The 16,577-nt window shown below is 42.6% G+C and overlaps 1 protein-coding gene across 4 annotated transcripts in view; it reads right to left on the bottom strand.

The window, feature by feature from the left end:
- Positions 1–314: 314 nt before the first annotated feature.
- Positions 315–16,577, bottom strand: part of MSANTD2 (Myb/SANT-like DNA-binding domain containing 2) — a 30,845-nt gene continuing 14,582 nt past the window's right edge. For 2 of the 4 annotated variants that reach the window (XM_015571348.1, XM_006775077.2), the window contains 5 exons: positions 15,601–15,674; positions 13,290–13,400; positions 7,351–11,204; positions 5,540–5,600; positions 623–2,127 (listed from right to left, as the gene is read on the bottom strand). In XM_015571348.1, coding sequence (XP_015426834.1) covers positions 1,293–2,127; positions 5,540–5,600; positions 7,351–7,426 — 972 coding nt within the window. In that variant the 5' untranslated portion in view covers positions 7,427–11,204; positions 13,290–13,400; positions 15,601–15,674 and the 3' untranslated portion in view covers positions 623–1,292. Of the gene's footprint in view, positions 2,128–5,539; positions 5,601–7,350; positions 11,205–13,289; positions 13,401–15,600; positions 15,675–16,577 lie in introns of those variants that run through there. The other 2 variants (XM_006775081.2, XM_006775079.2) reach the window with 2 other exon arrangements.

The raw sequence follows: 16,577 nt of genomic DNA, 5'->3' as shown, positions 1-16,577 counted from the left end.
AACTGTGACCTCCAGGTTCATGGGCTGAAGCTCAACCACTGAGCCATGCCAGCTGGGTTCTTCTTCCTTTCTTTACTTTTTTTTTAAAAATATATTTTATTGATTTTTTACAGAGAGGAAGGGAGAGAGATAGAGAGCTAAAAACATCGATGAGAGAGAAACATCGATCAGCTGCCTCCTGCACATCTCCCACTGGGGATGTGCCCGCAACCCAGGTACATGCCCTTGACCGGAATCGAACCTGGGACCTCTCAGTCCGCAGGCCGACGCTCCATCCACTGAGCCAAACCGGTTTCGGCATGCTTTTTTTTTTATATAGGCAATATGATGATGCCAATTCTCCACTTTACTCCTTGGGAGAGTTGCCCGTGGTTACTGAGTATAAGATGAGGAAGGAAAGACTCTTATACTTTAATGTACTCAGGGTCAGAAGGAATATCCTAGTCGTTTTTAAAAAAGAAATACAAAATTCAATGTCCAATGACCTTGGGTACACTCTGACAAGAAATAATGACATTGGGTGCAGAGAGTGCAGGAAAGTGAAGATCTGCTGTTTGCTCGAAGTCAGAGCCCAGCGCCCACTGCCAGCGTGGCCACACTCTGCTACAAAAAGCTCAACTACTACGCCAAGAGGCCAGGAATTACTTTAATTTTTTTTTAAAAAAAAGTTTAAACGGCAACACAACCGTCAAGTTGGTACATCACAGAAACAAAGGTCTTTGCAGGCAACACTGATTGGGAATAGCAAAACACTGGGTTGGTGAAAAAATGGAACTCTAAATTATATACAATAGTAGCTAAAGGTGATATTGAAAAACAGTCTTATTTACTGTGACTTGAGATTTAACTTGCCATTATCTATTGCTTATTTATTCAGGGTTGTAAATAATACTTATATAGAGACATAGAGATGTGTAAAAATGAAACGTGGAAAAAATACAAATTTTCAATTTTATATGAAACTCAAAGTATAAGTTTTGTCCAATATGGAATGTAGCTATGTTTGTTTATATTAGGGCTCTAATATCCGTTTAAAAATGTTTTGTTTTTAAAAAACAGTCGACCCACCATGCAAGTTCGCTGTAAATCTCGTTTGCTCAAAGTGAGCATTTTTAGGTGAGGTCTGTGTTGTTTGCTCAAAGTCTAGTGTGATCCTTTAAAGATTGTACTGGCCCAATGGTGGAAAGAGTTTCCATGGAGAGTCTGATGGCAGCATCTGGATGAGGGACAGTCTGGGTCACGGGAAGTGAGAAGAGGGAGGTAAGAGCCCAAATCCTTATGAAGGATGACATTCAGTTGTTAAATTTTAAGCGGTACCCGATGGCTTTTTCTAGGCACTCCACTAAAGAGCCCGCGGAAAGGAAATCCCTCTCTACTTCCACAAACTTGATGTAGATGGATCTGGGGGAGACTCCGGGATCCACAATGCAGTTCTGAGACAAAAACCCATTAATACCAACCCAGTCTTTGCTGAAGGTTTTGGTATTGGCTTGGAAGTGTAGAAACAAGCACTGCTGCAGAGTCCTGACCTCAGCGATCCCGAGGTAGCAATAGGTGATCCGGGCGGGTTCTATGGGTGCAGAAAGGGTTTCCAGGTCAACCCTGCCCTCCTTTCCTGGGTCCAGGGAACTCTGCTCCATGTGGGGGGAGGAGGGCCTCTTCAGACATTCTTCATAGCCAATGGCATACAGGCCGGGGCTCTTGGGAATGCCTCCTGGCAATAAATACTGAACGACGTTGCCACCAGTTGGTTTGGAGTGGGCAATGGGGATCCAGTCAATTTCCATGTGCAGCTCCAGGCACCTGGCCTCACTGATAGTGATCTCTAAGAACTTGTAGTACACATTCTTCCAGTTCATTTTCTGCACGCGGGTCATAATGATCCGCCCCTCGGGCTTCTCGGAGTTGAAGTACTCCCGGAGTCGTTTGCCAAGGGGCACCTGGGAGCTGATCTCAGCATAATGGTAGCGGATATCCTCTTTCCAACGGGTGTTATAACCGATCCCGAAAATGGCCAGTTTATTAGAAAGATGAAGCCTTGAAAAGTCCGTCCAGCTCTGAAACAGTTCCCATTTCAACTGCACTGATTCCAAAATCTGGACGATATTCTGCATGATGTCTCTCTTCCTAGAACGAGAAATAAAAAGCAAATTCCTCAGGGGTCTAGATGAGCACTGTCCATCAGCACTGCCTGCAATGATGGAAGTATTCTATATCTGCGCTGTCCAGTATGCTAGCATCAGCACTCAGATTGTGGCCAGTGTGAGTGAGGTATTTTTCATTATAATTTGAAATTACGGTTTAATAAACACATGTGATTAGTAGCTTCCATATGGGTCAGGGCAGGTTGAGATAACCATAGTATAATATGCTAAGTGAAATAAGTCAGTCAGAAAAAGCAGAACTGTTTGATTTCACTCATATGTGGGATATAAAACTGAAACTCGTGAACACAAACAGCCGTATGTTGGTTGCCAGAGGGAAGGGGGTGGGAGTAGAAGGGAGTCCTAATATAAGGTGAGAGGAGAAGATTTGGCTTTGCGTGGTGGGCACACAGTGCAATATACAGATTTTGTAACATAGAAACCCACACCTGACACCTATATGATCATGTTGAACAGTGTCATCCCAATAAGTAAAAAAAAAGAGAAAGGTAAACAGTATCATTTAAAATAATGAACATCTTAATTTCAAAGTTAGAAATTCTGAAAGTGCAATAATTTTGGCCGATACATGCTTGCAAAAAGAAAATGACATTTTCTTCTATTTGTAGAAGAAATTCATTACCTCTTCCAAACTGAGAACTGTTAGTTCAACACAGATTTAAGATCTGAGAATTCAGATGTAAAAGGTCCATATTAGGCTTAGCTTTTAAGAGATAAAAATTTAAGATAATGAGACCTCGTTGGCTCAGTTGGTTGCAGTGTCGTCCGGTACACCAAAAGGTTATGGGTTCCATTCATAGTTAGGGCACATACCTACATTTCGAGTTCGATCCCCAGTTGGGGCACGTACAGGGGCACGTACCAATTGATCTCTCTCTCTCTCTCTCTCTCTCTCTCTTTTTCCTCCTTTTCTAAAATCAATAAAAGAACACGTCCTTGAGTGAGGATTAAAAAAAATTCAAGATAATGAATTGAGACTGTTCTAGAAAATATTTTATAAAGGGAAAAAGTGAAGAAATTCTGATTTGGATAATTAATAGAGTTATGACAGAAAAGGCAGGGAATTCTTTCTGCATATGCTGCTGAACTCATATTACTGTAACTGATATCCCATGATTCATATATGTGTGGGGATATATGAATTACACATTTGCTTCTCAGATATGGCAAGTCTTTGATATTGGAAGATTGAAGTTTGTTAAGTATTAACTTAGCAACCAACTACTACCCTCTACAACAAGTACAGACTTAAGCTACAAAAATACTCAACTAACCACTCACGCGCCATCAAACGTATGCAAGAAAGAGGGTGTACGTGCCTGTTTATTAGCTTCTTGAGAGGAGACAGACCCTGGAAACTTCCTATCAAATTCTCAAATCTTCCAGGGGAAAAGCTTTCGCAACACTGAGGGATCTCCATGCAGTCATTCTCAGTCTGACCTCTTACTCTCCTTGACTTTCTTTGCGAGATGACAAAGATGTGACATATTTTGCTATCAGCTGCTTCTTGAGGCCAAAAACTGCCCTGGATTTTCCTCCACCCTCCAGGGTGCCTTGAGAGCTTCTCAAGCGTCAGAGTGGCCATCGAGATGAAATCACTGTGTTCCTGGGAACTTGTCCCTCTTCTCAGAGGACACAAAGGCACGTGGCCACTTTTCTAATATTTATAATGTGTACTTGAGAGGTTAAGATATAGGACCGTGTTTCTCCATGGGTCAATGCTTTAAAAAACACGCACCCCAAAACTTATTTCAGAGCCACCATCCTTCCTTGTCCTCTTTTGACATATTCTTTAAAATATATTTTTATTGACTTCAGAAAGGAAGGAAGAGGGAGAGAGAAACATCAATGATCAGAGAGAATCAATGATTGGTTGCCTCCTACACACCCCAAACTGGGGATGGAGCCCACAGCCCAGGCATGTGCTCTGTCCGGGAATAGAACCGTGACCTGGTTCATGGGTTGATACTCAACCACTGAGCCACACTGGCTGGGCCTCTTTTGAAATATTTTACTGATCTCAAGAAGGACTAGGCTAAGGAGTTGGGATGGAAGGCAGAGACTTTTGTCTGCTCGCTGATGTACCCCAATGCCTGACCTACGGTAGGTACTTGATATAAATGTTGAACAAATGAGCAGAATAGTGACTCATCCTCACGGATGAAGGATGGTATTTTACTACAGGTTATGTCAGCTAGTTCAGGCGGATGCCACCTGCAACACACAGAGGAAGAAATCCAACGCCCAAATGAACGATTGTACTCGGCACTGTCACAGGCCTATGTCATCAGCAAGGAACAGCGCCGAGGAAACTTGCAGTGGAAAATAAACGGCTGTTGGGAACCTCTCAAAGCCCTCACCCCGAGATGGGAGCCTGGAGAAGAGGCAGTGCAGGCTGAATGTTTCTGCAGAGCCCGCTCAGTTTCTTCCCTGCTGATCAGCCTGCAGCTCCCTGGGCTAAAGGCTCAGATCGACTCTTCGACGCTATGGGGCACAATGAGAATGAGACCCAGTTGTTGAAATGGTCCTTAAGAACTGTCACATTTCCCGATTTTTAAAATCCCAACCACAGGAAAAGTTTGGGTGGTTTGGGGTTGGTGACGCCAATACTGTGCAGTTCAAGTTCATCCCCAGTTACACCAACCGGGCTTCCTCTGAAGGTCCTGAGTGGGAAAGGGAGGGATGGGACAGCGTAGTGAAAGACACGATGGCCTCTTTGGAGAATAGGGCTCTGAAGGTCTGGGCTGGTAGCCTTGTTTTTTAAAATACGCATCAAAGTTACCCTTCCTTTGGAATATTCTGATGTCATAATTTTATTTTATTGTAAATGTATTTTTATTGATTTCAGAAAGAGGGAGAGACAGAAACTTCAATGATGAGAGAGAATCATTAATGAATTGCCTCCTGCTCACCCCCCCACTGGGGATGGAGTCCGCAACCTGGGCCTGTGCCCTGCCTGGGAATCGAGCTGTGACCTCCTGGTTCCTAGGTCGACATTCAACCACTGAGCCATGCCAGCCGGGCAAGAGCGTGCTTTTTGATTCCCAAAATGTAACCTAAGAAATTTATGTGTCCTCTAGCCCTCCTATCATTTTGCCTAACATCAGATAAACTCAGGGTTCTGTGACTCATCTTTCCATCTTAGTAAAACATCCAGGTATCCAGATCCACACACAGGCTTCTTTTCATGTAACATATTTATTTCTTCTTGTTGTGTATAAAACTCTCACCATTTTAGATTAACCACGGGGAAGCTGAGGCTAAGGGAGTGAGGAAGAATGACTAGACAGGCTTCCTCAGTGAGATGGCGGAGGGAGCACCTTCCCATTACACCGAGATGAATACATTTGTAGAGAGGGGAAGCGTCCACTTACTGTGCTTCTTCAGAAGACTCCTGTTTGATTTTTAATGTTCTCTTTGTGACAGGTATTTCATCTGAAAAGCAAAGGTTTGGAAACAGGTTATATTCTCCTAAGTGGTGGCATACATTTATGTAGATAAGTAGCTATATGTTTACTGTTCATCCACACATCCCAATTTGAGGACTAGATTCTAGTCTTAAACGCTGCCCAATGCCAGATTTATAAATATAACTCTTTTATAATGAGATGCATACATTTATATGCAAGATCAGAAACCAGCTCTACAAGTATAAATTCTTCAAGGTCACCAGTAGATTTCTAGCTGGGAGCTTAAAGCTTAATTTCTCCACAAACATGATTTTTAAAGGAACAAGAATGAAAATAATTCTGCAAGATTTAGATTTTCTATGTAGGTTTTACAGAGGAATTATTTCCCCAATATCAGGATCCACATATTCCGCATGTTATTTTTCTCCCAAAGATTTGGGTGACTTAAATCTCTCTGGCAAAACCAGAGTTATGGGATGCCAAAGTAATTCAGACCTTGTGACTGTTTTGAAATGAAGAGATAGTAATCGCTTAGCATCTGCCCTGTTTGTTCTTCTAATCTTTCTTTTTAAAGAATAATTGATGATTTTTAAAGAGAGAGGAAGGAAGAGGGAGAAAGAGAGAAACATTGATGTGAGAGCACAACATCAATGGGCTGCCTCCTGCACACCCCCCACCAGGGATCGAGGCCGCACTGGGCATGTGCCCTGACTGGCAATCCAACCAGCAACCTCCTGGTGCATGGCATGACACTCAACCGAACCACACCGGCCAGGGCTTATTCTTCCAATCTTAAAGTCTCTCTCTTAAATTGTGTTAGTCCTACAGTTATATAGCCTCTTTCTTCTCTCCCTCTCTCTTCCAATATTTGAGATTAAACAAACAAACAAACAAACAAAAACAGCATTCATGAGAAACACAAGCATTTAATACTGTTTCTTTTGAATTAGCATCAGGAATGATGACTGAGTAATGCTAATTATCTTGAGCTGGAGAGGTACACCAGTAGCACCAATCCTACTATACTTTCTCACTGGCGAGTAACAACATTTACTTGTGAGTACTCATCACACAACTCGCCATTAAGCTATAATGGCTGCAGCAGAAATGTGGGTAGGACTTCCACATCATGAAAATCAAAAGTGGGGCATTTACTACAAAACCACTTACACAGACCCTCTCAATGAGGCCACACAAGCTGGGCTTTGGTGGCCAGGAGTTTCATTTCCATTCTAAACGTTAAGACTGTGGTCAATCATTTCAGCTGTTGCTGGAATCCTTTGTGAAGTCTGAAGGAATATGACTGCCGAGAAAGCTCAAATATGAGCCCTTTTTAAGATAAATCGAGGCTTCCCTTCATATTTTGTTCAGACCGCAGTCTGGGAGGGGACCATTTCCAAATCACAAACAGAAAAGGAAAAAAGATAGCTCATCTCTAGCAGTTGAGCCAAGAGTCAGTACTCGTGGCAGTCACCGTAGAGCTAAGAGCTGCGGGGTATCTCAAACTGCACAGGATTCTGCCACCACGCTTCCTGTGTAGCTCGGAATGAGGAATTCTTCTGTGGATTCAGGCTGTTTGCTGGTACCCAAATCAGCAAAGGACCAACACCAAGCACTAGCGGGTAGTTTCAGGCTAAATCAAGGCCGCCCAGAGTGCCCCAGATAAACGGGCTACATGACAGTAGGGACAGTGCCAGTCCCGGGGCACATACGAAGGTACCCATACACACACACACACAGACACAGACGAGGAGCAGGTACGCCGGCTTTCTTACCCAATTCCTGATCTGTTGGGTAGCCATGGAGATCCTGACTGTGGTTTCCCCAGTCCTCCTGTGAATACTCCTCCATAGTGCTGCCATCTGACTCCAGCTCCTGGTACAAGCCACTACTGTTAATAAGGACAGGCTGGCAGGGCTGAGCATCCCATCCTCCCTGACCAAACACCTGTTCCAACTGTTCAAATGTGTAACTGCTCTTTCTTTTCCCAACACCATGTTCTTTCACCCGACTGTAACACCTGCGAAGGGTCTAAGACACAAAGTCTTTTGTTATTCCTTTAAAGCTGTCCTTCCTCTTCCAGGTACGGACCACAGATATTAATTACTATGAGACAGACACAGACAGACAAACACAGACACATTGTTACAGGAATGCTAGATTTCAAAATCATGATTATATTAGAGAAAAAAAAATTACTAATTTAGCATTTACTCAAACATGTTATCATTCAAACAATTACTTTGCAATTAATTATCCATTAAACAAGAATCATTACAACATTATTGCATGTACCCCATACACATATTTTTATACCCCCTCCCCCACTTAAAAAGAATAAGGGGGGGAAAAAAAAAAAGAAAACAAGAAATACCAGCCAGCCAATAGGATGCACACCTGCCACAGAAGAGATAGAGCTGCTTTGGGGCCAGAATTGGGAAAAAGTGAGGGAGGGAGGACAGAAAGGAGAGTTCCCTGAAGCAAAGAATATAACCTTCCTTACTCTTGATTAAGGGATACAGGGTAAAAACAATCCCCTAAATGAAGCGACTAGGAAACCGTATTACTCAGATGGTCCATATCCCTCACTAACTCACTGTCTTTGGGGAAGTTGCTAAGATTTAAGAGAGGTCAAGTCAACCATGCTACCGATTCCCTGTCTCAAACATCAATTATCAAGAAAGAATATACCTACATCTAAAAATTAGCCAGTAAGACTCGTCTATTCTATCAACTCAAACTGCCAGCCAAACAAACCAACACATGAGGCCGCTAATTTCCTTTTTGGGGGAAAGTGAGGTAGAGGGGTGTTACTTCATTTATCTTTCTGCCTTTTAACGCACAGCAAATAAATATCATTCTGCAAGTCCACATATAAAACCTGGATAACTTTATCATCTTACACAACCCTTCCATTTTCTTCATGGTCTTCTAAGGCACAGTTCTTATTATTAGTTCAGTTTCCTTAGTTGAACGATATTGCAAAGGCTACACCAAGGACTTGGTCCCAGCTTCCAAATTTAGTTTAGTTGCTCTCAGTCTCTCTCCCATCTCTGCCTCCATGTTCCTTCTACTTGACTGGGTTTCACCCTGAGTTTCCTTGAGACAAGACCCTTTTTCTCTGGTGGCTCCCAAATACTTTCTAACACGCCTGCGCAAAAGCAGTTCGCCTCAGACTTCAATACGTGCGCTTGCCAGACTATAAATGTCTCCTACATGTGAGATGGCGTCCCATAAGCCAACACATCACCTGTTCTCACCAAACAAAAACAACTCAAAAGCCTTTACAGAACCTCCATGGAAGTTCAGTGTCTCTAAATCGCAGTTGACAAACCACAAGACACTCCATAAAATACTCTGCAGATCTTCTCTTGATGCCGGAAACCCAGATGGGCAAAAGGAATAAGAGCAGGGCACTTAGGACGACATTCCTCAGACACAAACAGAGTGGTGGTCAGCCTCACCCTGTCCCCAAACCAGCCAGCCTGCCCCTGCATGAGCACCTTCCTCCCTCTTCCTCTCTCGAGATCTCCTCTGCCTCCACTGGTGCCTCAAAGAACTGAGGCTTCTCTTCATAAGGGAGGGTCACAGATGCCTGCACAGAGATCCGTGGATTCTCTGCTCTCTCCCCCCCGTGCTCTCTGCCCTCCTGGCAGAGACGGGAACTGGAATTGCAAACATCTGACAATTTATTTTTATCTCCCCATGTCTAGTTGCTGCCTCCAAGAACACCCCAACCACGCTTTTTGACTCCTTAAGGACCGTACATGGAGAGTCCCAGCCGTGTCCCTTTCACCCTCCAGGGCCATAAATGGATGTGGGAACCGTGCCACCACCGCCTGGCTGCCTGAGAAAAGCACCCGGCACAGGAAAGGGACCCGTGGGCTGTCACCGAGGGCTAGTCCCGAAGTCAGGAAACACAACGATGGTCCTTTGAAGAAAGGGGCCACACTTATCAGGCCGTGACGTGGGCATCAACAAAGCCACCGATTTCTGACCCTATAGTGGGAAACCACAGGAAAGACCGAAACCACCGAAGTGAGCTTAAACTCACCATGTAACTGTGCATAAGAAAACCAGCCATATCGAACGGTCTTAGATATGGAAGCACGGTCAGATGATGCATTTGATATGTCTCGCTTGGTAGTGTACTTGTGAAATACACTTTAATAGTTAACATGCTGGTATGTAACACGTCTAGTAGGGTCTGAAGAAAAAATGCTTGGTGATCCTCAATCGTTACGGTAAAATTTGATGTACTGAAAGGTGAAAAAAGATTTCCAAATTGATTTTAACTCTCCAAACATAAATACCTAAGAGGTATCTTGTAGGTTCAGCAAAAATTACAGATCTAAGGAGAAGCTGTTGAAACAGGACATAGAAAAAAAAGAGCTCAAACTTCAGCTTGACTGCTACCAGAAACCAGAGGGATTTAGAAATGGATCAAAAGGACACATGGAGGTGTCCTCCCCAGTTCTTACCTCCCATAAACCAGACAGGTTACACCTTCCACACTCTCAATGGTTAACCAAAGCATACACTGAAACAACGGTGTCTGAAGTCCTACGCAGACCAGCTTAAACGCCTACTCGAAATCTGAAGTTAAGACAATGCTCCAGAATCTAGAAAAAACAAAGTCTCGCCTCCCATTTCTGACAGCTGCACCAAACCCAGTGAGATCCTCACGTTAGCTTTTCCTGGAGAACCAGTTCCTATTTCCTCTCAGAACAATCGCCTTGCTTTCCTTCCTTCTTCCTTTACCTCACTCCTCTGAGAAATTTACAGTGACTTAAGTTCTATTTTTTTTTAAGCTCTAGCATTAAAAACAACAACAGCAATGAATATCTTGGGGGGGGGGGAGAATTTGCTTAAAATTATTAAAGACCATTCTATTCACAATTAAGAAGACCGCTTTCCTTGTTAGAAATTTCCATGGTAAACAAGCCTCCGGACCCCTCCCCTGGGGAAGAGCTGTGAGATACAGGGCATCTTGAATGAGGTCACAGGGATGGGGGTCAGGAGGAGCTAAGGAAACCTGAACAGAGGCCAGAGAGTGTAGGTAACAACTTGAGTCGGTGATCAAAATCGGAGGACTTCCCAGGTATTTGATCTCGAAGCAATGCCAGGCGAATGCTTACTGAATCCCGTGCCGGCTGTACAACGACCACAGAAGGAAAAGAGCCACAGAGAAGACTTAAAGGCGTCCCATCACCAAAGCAGGGAGACAAATCAGAAGGCCGACAACCGACAATTTAGAGACAGAGGGAAAGTGTTGCCCGAGTTTAAGATTAGACTGAAAAGAAACGAGAGAATAAAGATGACATTCATTGTGGATGAATGTAAGGGGAGTCTACGGGGGTGGGGGGAGGGCAGGTAAACGAAGGCGGGGATTTGAGATGGGCGGGGTTGGGGGTTTCACGCAGCAATGCAGAGAAAGACCCAGGGTTACAGTACACGGAACATTAAATACAGTGCACAATGCAGCTATCTTGCCAAAGTAAGTAAATCCAGTATTGGGTTGGATAAGCAGAGGAATCACATGTAAGCTATGAAGGTGGCTCTTCCTCTCTAGTCAGCACCGGTGAGGCCACAGCTGGAGCACAGCATTCAGTTCTGGGCATCGAACCAGCTACAAGAGAGGGAAATTGTAGAGTTCAGAAAAGGGCAAATAATATAACGAAAGGCTTGGAAAATAAGATCTGTACGTAGGGCCAGTGGTTTCATCAGAGCCTTTTCTGCCATCACAGAAGCTACTTTGGGGATACAGACAAGGTTTCTTTTGCCTCAGTGTCCTCCAGTTCCTCCTCTGCCTGTCAGGAAGTGGGAAGAACTGCATTCTTCCGTGGTGTGGCAAGGTCGGAAGCAAGCTAAGCCAATCGTATGGGCATGTGCCAACTAATTCTGCCACTGGCTCAACTGTTTTCTCAAAATGTACCCCCGTTTCATTCAATCATAAAGTAAGCACCATGACAAAACCACTGTTCTAACAGAGCTGACTGCGGGTGGGACGGCATACGAGGAGGGAGCAACGGGCACAACAGCCATGTGAACGTATTGTGTGGTCTGAGATGTCGGATGAAAACTCAAGTCCGACCCTGGAAGGACAGCTTGGTTATAACAGCAGGAAACAATGTTATAAGAAAAAACAAGCAGTGAAACAGATTTCCAAATGGAGCTGCCAAACTGGCCATTCTAGAAATGGGTCACGTAGTTTATCTTAACACTCTGCCAACTAACTATGACACGTTTGAGATCCTTTTAACCCAACTGATTAAGTAAAGAATATACTTATTTGCAAACAAAGTCTTAAAAGTCATATATTATGTTCCACCGGAAATGGGGGAAATTACTGGGAGTAATTCTCCAGTGACTGATTGTAAAAGTGTTGAGAACAATTCCTCTGCCTACGCAGATGTGTATTTTGAAGCAAAAAAGTCTTTGTGAAACAGCTCTATCTTCTTCCTTTAAAGTTTAATTACCACTTTATTGTAATTAGTTACTCTTAGTTAATTGAGGCAAAAAAACCAACACCGAGTTCATTCAAAATCTTTAAGATTCAAAATTTATTTAATTAGTTTTATTTTCTGACTCTGAGTACAAGGTAGGAAAGGAAAAAACCCGAAAGAAACATTTCTGTGCACAGTAAGAGGGATATTAAGACTATAGTATGAATATCTATCTATGTATCTATGTATATATGTATTTATCTATCTATTGAGATGTAACTAATGATTAGGGCATCATCTAAGGCAAAATCCATCCATCTGGGGCCAGCAGGACTTGTCTCTATTTTCTTAGGGTTTTATACATTAAAATCTGGCAAACTGACTTGCCAAATCATCTAAATCCTTTAAAACCAACCAAACACCCCTTCCCCCCAGAAAAGCACACCCACAGAAATACATTTCTTGTTCCACACTCCCATCGTTCTTAGGGAAACAGAGGACGTTCTGGCAAATGAAAGATCTATTCTTAAATTTTCCTTTTCCTCTCCAGAGAAGAGTCTTAACTGTTTTGAGTCATGGATTTCCTCCCCATAAAAATACACACAAGACAATTTCAAGGGGAACATGGACTCTGTGAAGAGCCCATACAAGAACCTCGTGTTAAAAAACTGCTCTGTCCCATGTGGTTGTTTCCTCCACAAAAGAATGTAAGAGGGCCGAAACCGGTGTGGCTCAGTGGATAGAGCGTCAGCCTGCGGACTGAGAGGTCCCGGGTTCGATTCCGGTCGGGGGCATGTGCCTGGGTTGCGGGCACATCCCCGGTGGTGGATGTGCGGGAGGCGGCTGATCGATGTTTCTCTCTCATCGATGTTTCTAACTCTATCTCTCTCCCTTCCTCTCTGTGAAAAATCAATAAAATATATTTCAAAAAAAAAAAAAAAGAATGTAAGAGGAAGTAGCCAGAAATCCTAAGATAAGGTAGATTTCATTCAAGTCTTACATTTTACAAGAGAGTCTAAGAATTGGGGCATCCAGTTTAAGTACAATTTACCCATCTTACTCACTATTCTGTTCATTTAGATAAATCACCATTAATATTTCCTTTGAAAGGTAAACTAGCCAAATTCTCCTGTTTCTTGAAAGAAGCATACAAGGTTATCAATTTACTCTTTAACAAAATATAGTACTTTTTCTATTTCCTGGGAAAGAAATCTTTTTCTGAAGTGGCAGTTAAGCAATACTACATAACTCAGAGTTATGCTGGTTACCTGTTCCGACTGTATCACATCGTACTGGAGCATTCAGTATCTGATTAACATCAATATCGATGCTAGATAAATCTCCCAAGATAACAACTTAAAACAGGGACATTCCCATATCTAGAAACAAGCATGGACATGAAATTAAGTCTTAGTAGTCACAATGGCCAACCTTTAACATCTTCCCATTTTAACACTAAAGGGGTCTCAAAGGATTAGGCACCGCCTACTTACTCAATCCTTAACCCAATGGGATTATTCCGTTGAAACTGTTCATATTATGGTCAGCAACGTCTTCTTAATTAAGAAAAATGGTCCTCAAACTTAGTCCTTAACTCATTTGAGTTTCCCGAGCATTTAATACTATTTATTATGTATTCCTATCCTTGCCAAATCTCTCTTATAAAACTTTCTATAACAGCCCGACTGGCGTGGCTCAGTGGTTGAGTGTTGACCTATGAACCAGGAGGTCACTGTTTGATTTCCGGTCAGGGCACATGCCTGGGTTGCGGGCTTGATCCCCAGTGTGGGGCATGCAGGAGGTAGCTCATCAATGATTCTCTCTCATCTCTGATGTTTCCATCTCTCTAATATCTCCAAGTGCCACCCACAAAATGTTGATGTTTCCTCTAGATTGTGAGCTCCATGAGGTAGGGATCATGTCTGCCTGTTCAGTTTCTCTGAGCCCAGAATAGACCTATTGGATAAGGACTGTTCAATATATTTATTAAGTAAATGAATTACTGTAACTTTTTTAAAAATATTTTTTTATTGATTTCAGAGAGGAAGAGAGAGATAGAAACATCAATGACGAGAGAGAATCATTACTTAGCTGCCTCCTGCATACCCCCTATTGGGAATTGAGTCTACAACCCTGGCATGTGCCCTGACCAGGAACTGAACCGTGACCACCTGGTTCAACCACTGAGCCACACTGCCTGGGTTGAATTAAGGTAACTTTGAAGTAGTAAACCACTTAGCAAGAAGATGAAATTTTCTTAGCGAAGAAAATCAGAAACTCATTTAACCATGATGATAGATTTTATTTATAAAATCGATAAATCAAAGCAGGTAGGGCTCTTAAAATCTTTTGAAAAAATAAGGAGCAGAAAGGGTATTAAAAAAATACAGTGCTATAATTAGCAAAGCAAATTGATTTCTTTGTAACAAAGGAAGACTAACTGCAAAGGTCAAAGCTATTTTAAAAATATCTAACATATTGCCCTGGCCAGTGGCTCAATGGTTAGAGCATCCGCCCACACACTGAAAGGTCATAGGTTCGATTCCTGAGCACTTACCTGAGTTGTAGGTTTGATCCCTGGCCCAGTTGGGGTGTGTGCAGGAGGCAACCAATTGGTGTTTCTCTCTCACATGGCTGTCCTCCCTCCCTCCCTCCCTCCCTTCCACTCTCTCTAAAAAAATCAATGGAAAAAATATCCTCGGGTGAGGATTAACAACAAAAAATAAAAATATCTATCATTCTCATTATATTTTTCTTGGAGCTGGGGATCACCTGCCAAATGAAGCTCTACAGCCTTGTCCAAAGTTTATTATTTCTTATGCCCTACAAATTATAAAAAATATTTCTAAAATATAGAGTAGTTCGGTCAAAGATAGAAAGACTGGAGGTGTTTCCTGGATTTTAATAGGGTTAATCGGAAGAATGACCACTGGAAACCGAGATCTTCCCTTCTCCCTGCTTCTCTGGGGAACAGTCCCGGACTGAATTCTACCAGCTTGCACTTCTTCCTGAATCTGGCTATCAACAACTCATTAAAAAAATGTGTGTGTGTGTGTGTGTGTGTGTGTGTATGGTGTTTACTGATTTCAGAAAGGAAGGGAGAGGGAGAGAGAGATAGAAACATCAATGATGAGAGAGAATCATTGATTGGCTACCTCCTGCAGGCCCCACACGGAGGATCAAGCCTGTAACCCAGGCATGTGACCTGATTGGGAATCAAACAGTGACTTCCTGGTTCATAGGTTGATGCTCAACCACTGAGCCACGCCAGCCGGGCTCAGCAACTCATTTTTATGCCTCTAACTGGTCAGTACGATCTTCACGAAAGACAGATTCTTGCATAGAACAAATAATTCGGGAAATTTTGATTTTCAGTATCAACCCCTAAGTTTTCTGGGTTCCTCCACACTAGCAGCGAGGGTCTTGTGTCAAAGGGGACAATACTTAAAAAACAAACATCTTTCATTGCTCAAGGAACTACATTCACATGGCCATAAAGCTTTCAACCTTCCACTGTGGGTAAATCATACAATACTCAGACAATAGCTCATACTGCCAACAATACTATAAAAGCCATACCTAATATGCGTGGTCATGTTCAAGGGTTTCTTTGGGGTACAAGAATCCTTCTAGACATGGAATCAAGTGTTTTTCTATTTAAAACAAGACAGGTAAAAAAAATTAGGGTATACTGAATTACTTAACCATTCTGCCATAGGCAGCAACAAGTGGTTACAGTCATCAAAGAGTGTCAGATAACACTGCTTGTCTAGAACTTCTTTCCCATAAAGGGAAAAAAAATCAGTTGTTTGGTAAAGAATGACTTGCATTAGAGGTTATTTTCATCTGACCTCCTATGTCACCTCTACAGTTGCTGCATCAGCATCTGTGTTGAATTTTTTTCTCAGTACTTCACACCCTGGGGCACCACCTCTAAGTGGTATTTAAGGTGATATTAAAAATGTTAACTTTTAGTAGTATCTTATAACTGAACAACACATTCAAGAGAATTATCTAAAATATTTCTAGGATAGCAGAGAAGATTCATTCATCTCTGAAGGCCTCCCATACAAATGGCCTGCATTACGCACTAACTGTTCCATAGTCAACCATGTCTAAATATTAAGATTTACACATGCACAAGCATGTACACACAAACAAAAAACTCCACACCTGTATCATTACAATATGTGTATTGTATTGTATTGCTTCCCAAACACGATGGTACATTCTTCTATTCATGAGACCAATGTTTAAGAGGGAAACTGTGCAGAGCAGCCCTCGCCACGCCCCCCCCCCGGCCGCCCACCCCAAATAGTAGGCTATTCTATTCCTTTCATATGCTGATGATGTTATTCTCTCAGTTTTGTAGTTATTATTATTATTTTCTTATTAATGTGGATCCTGAGAGAGAAGATACCTACTAAGAAGGGCTCCCAATGGTTAATGGGGCTCAAATTAAAAACTGGAGGGAGGGAGGGAGGGAGGAAAGAAACAGAGCCTAGCAGCCATTTCTATACAGGGCCTGAAGAAAGAAACAAAAGAAACAAAAGGAA

Source organism: Myotis davidii, unplaced genomic scaffold (assembly GCF_000327345.1).
Source record: "Myotis davidii unplaced genomic scaffold, ASM32734v1 scaffold148, whole genome shotgun sequence".
Classification (NCBI taxonomy): Eukaryota; Metazoa; Chordata; class Mammalia; order Chiroptera; family Vespertilionidae; genus Myotis; species Myotis davidii.
The sequence above is the reverse complement of the archived record's forward strand: the minus strand, read 5'-3'. Positions and strand labels throughout refer to the sequence as shown.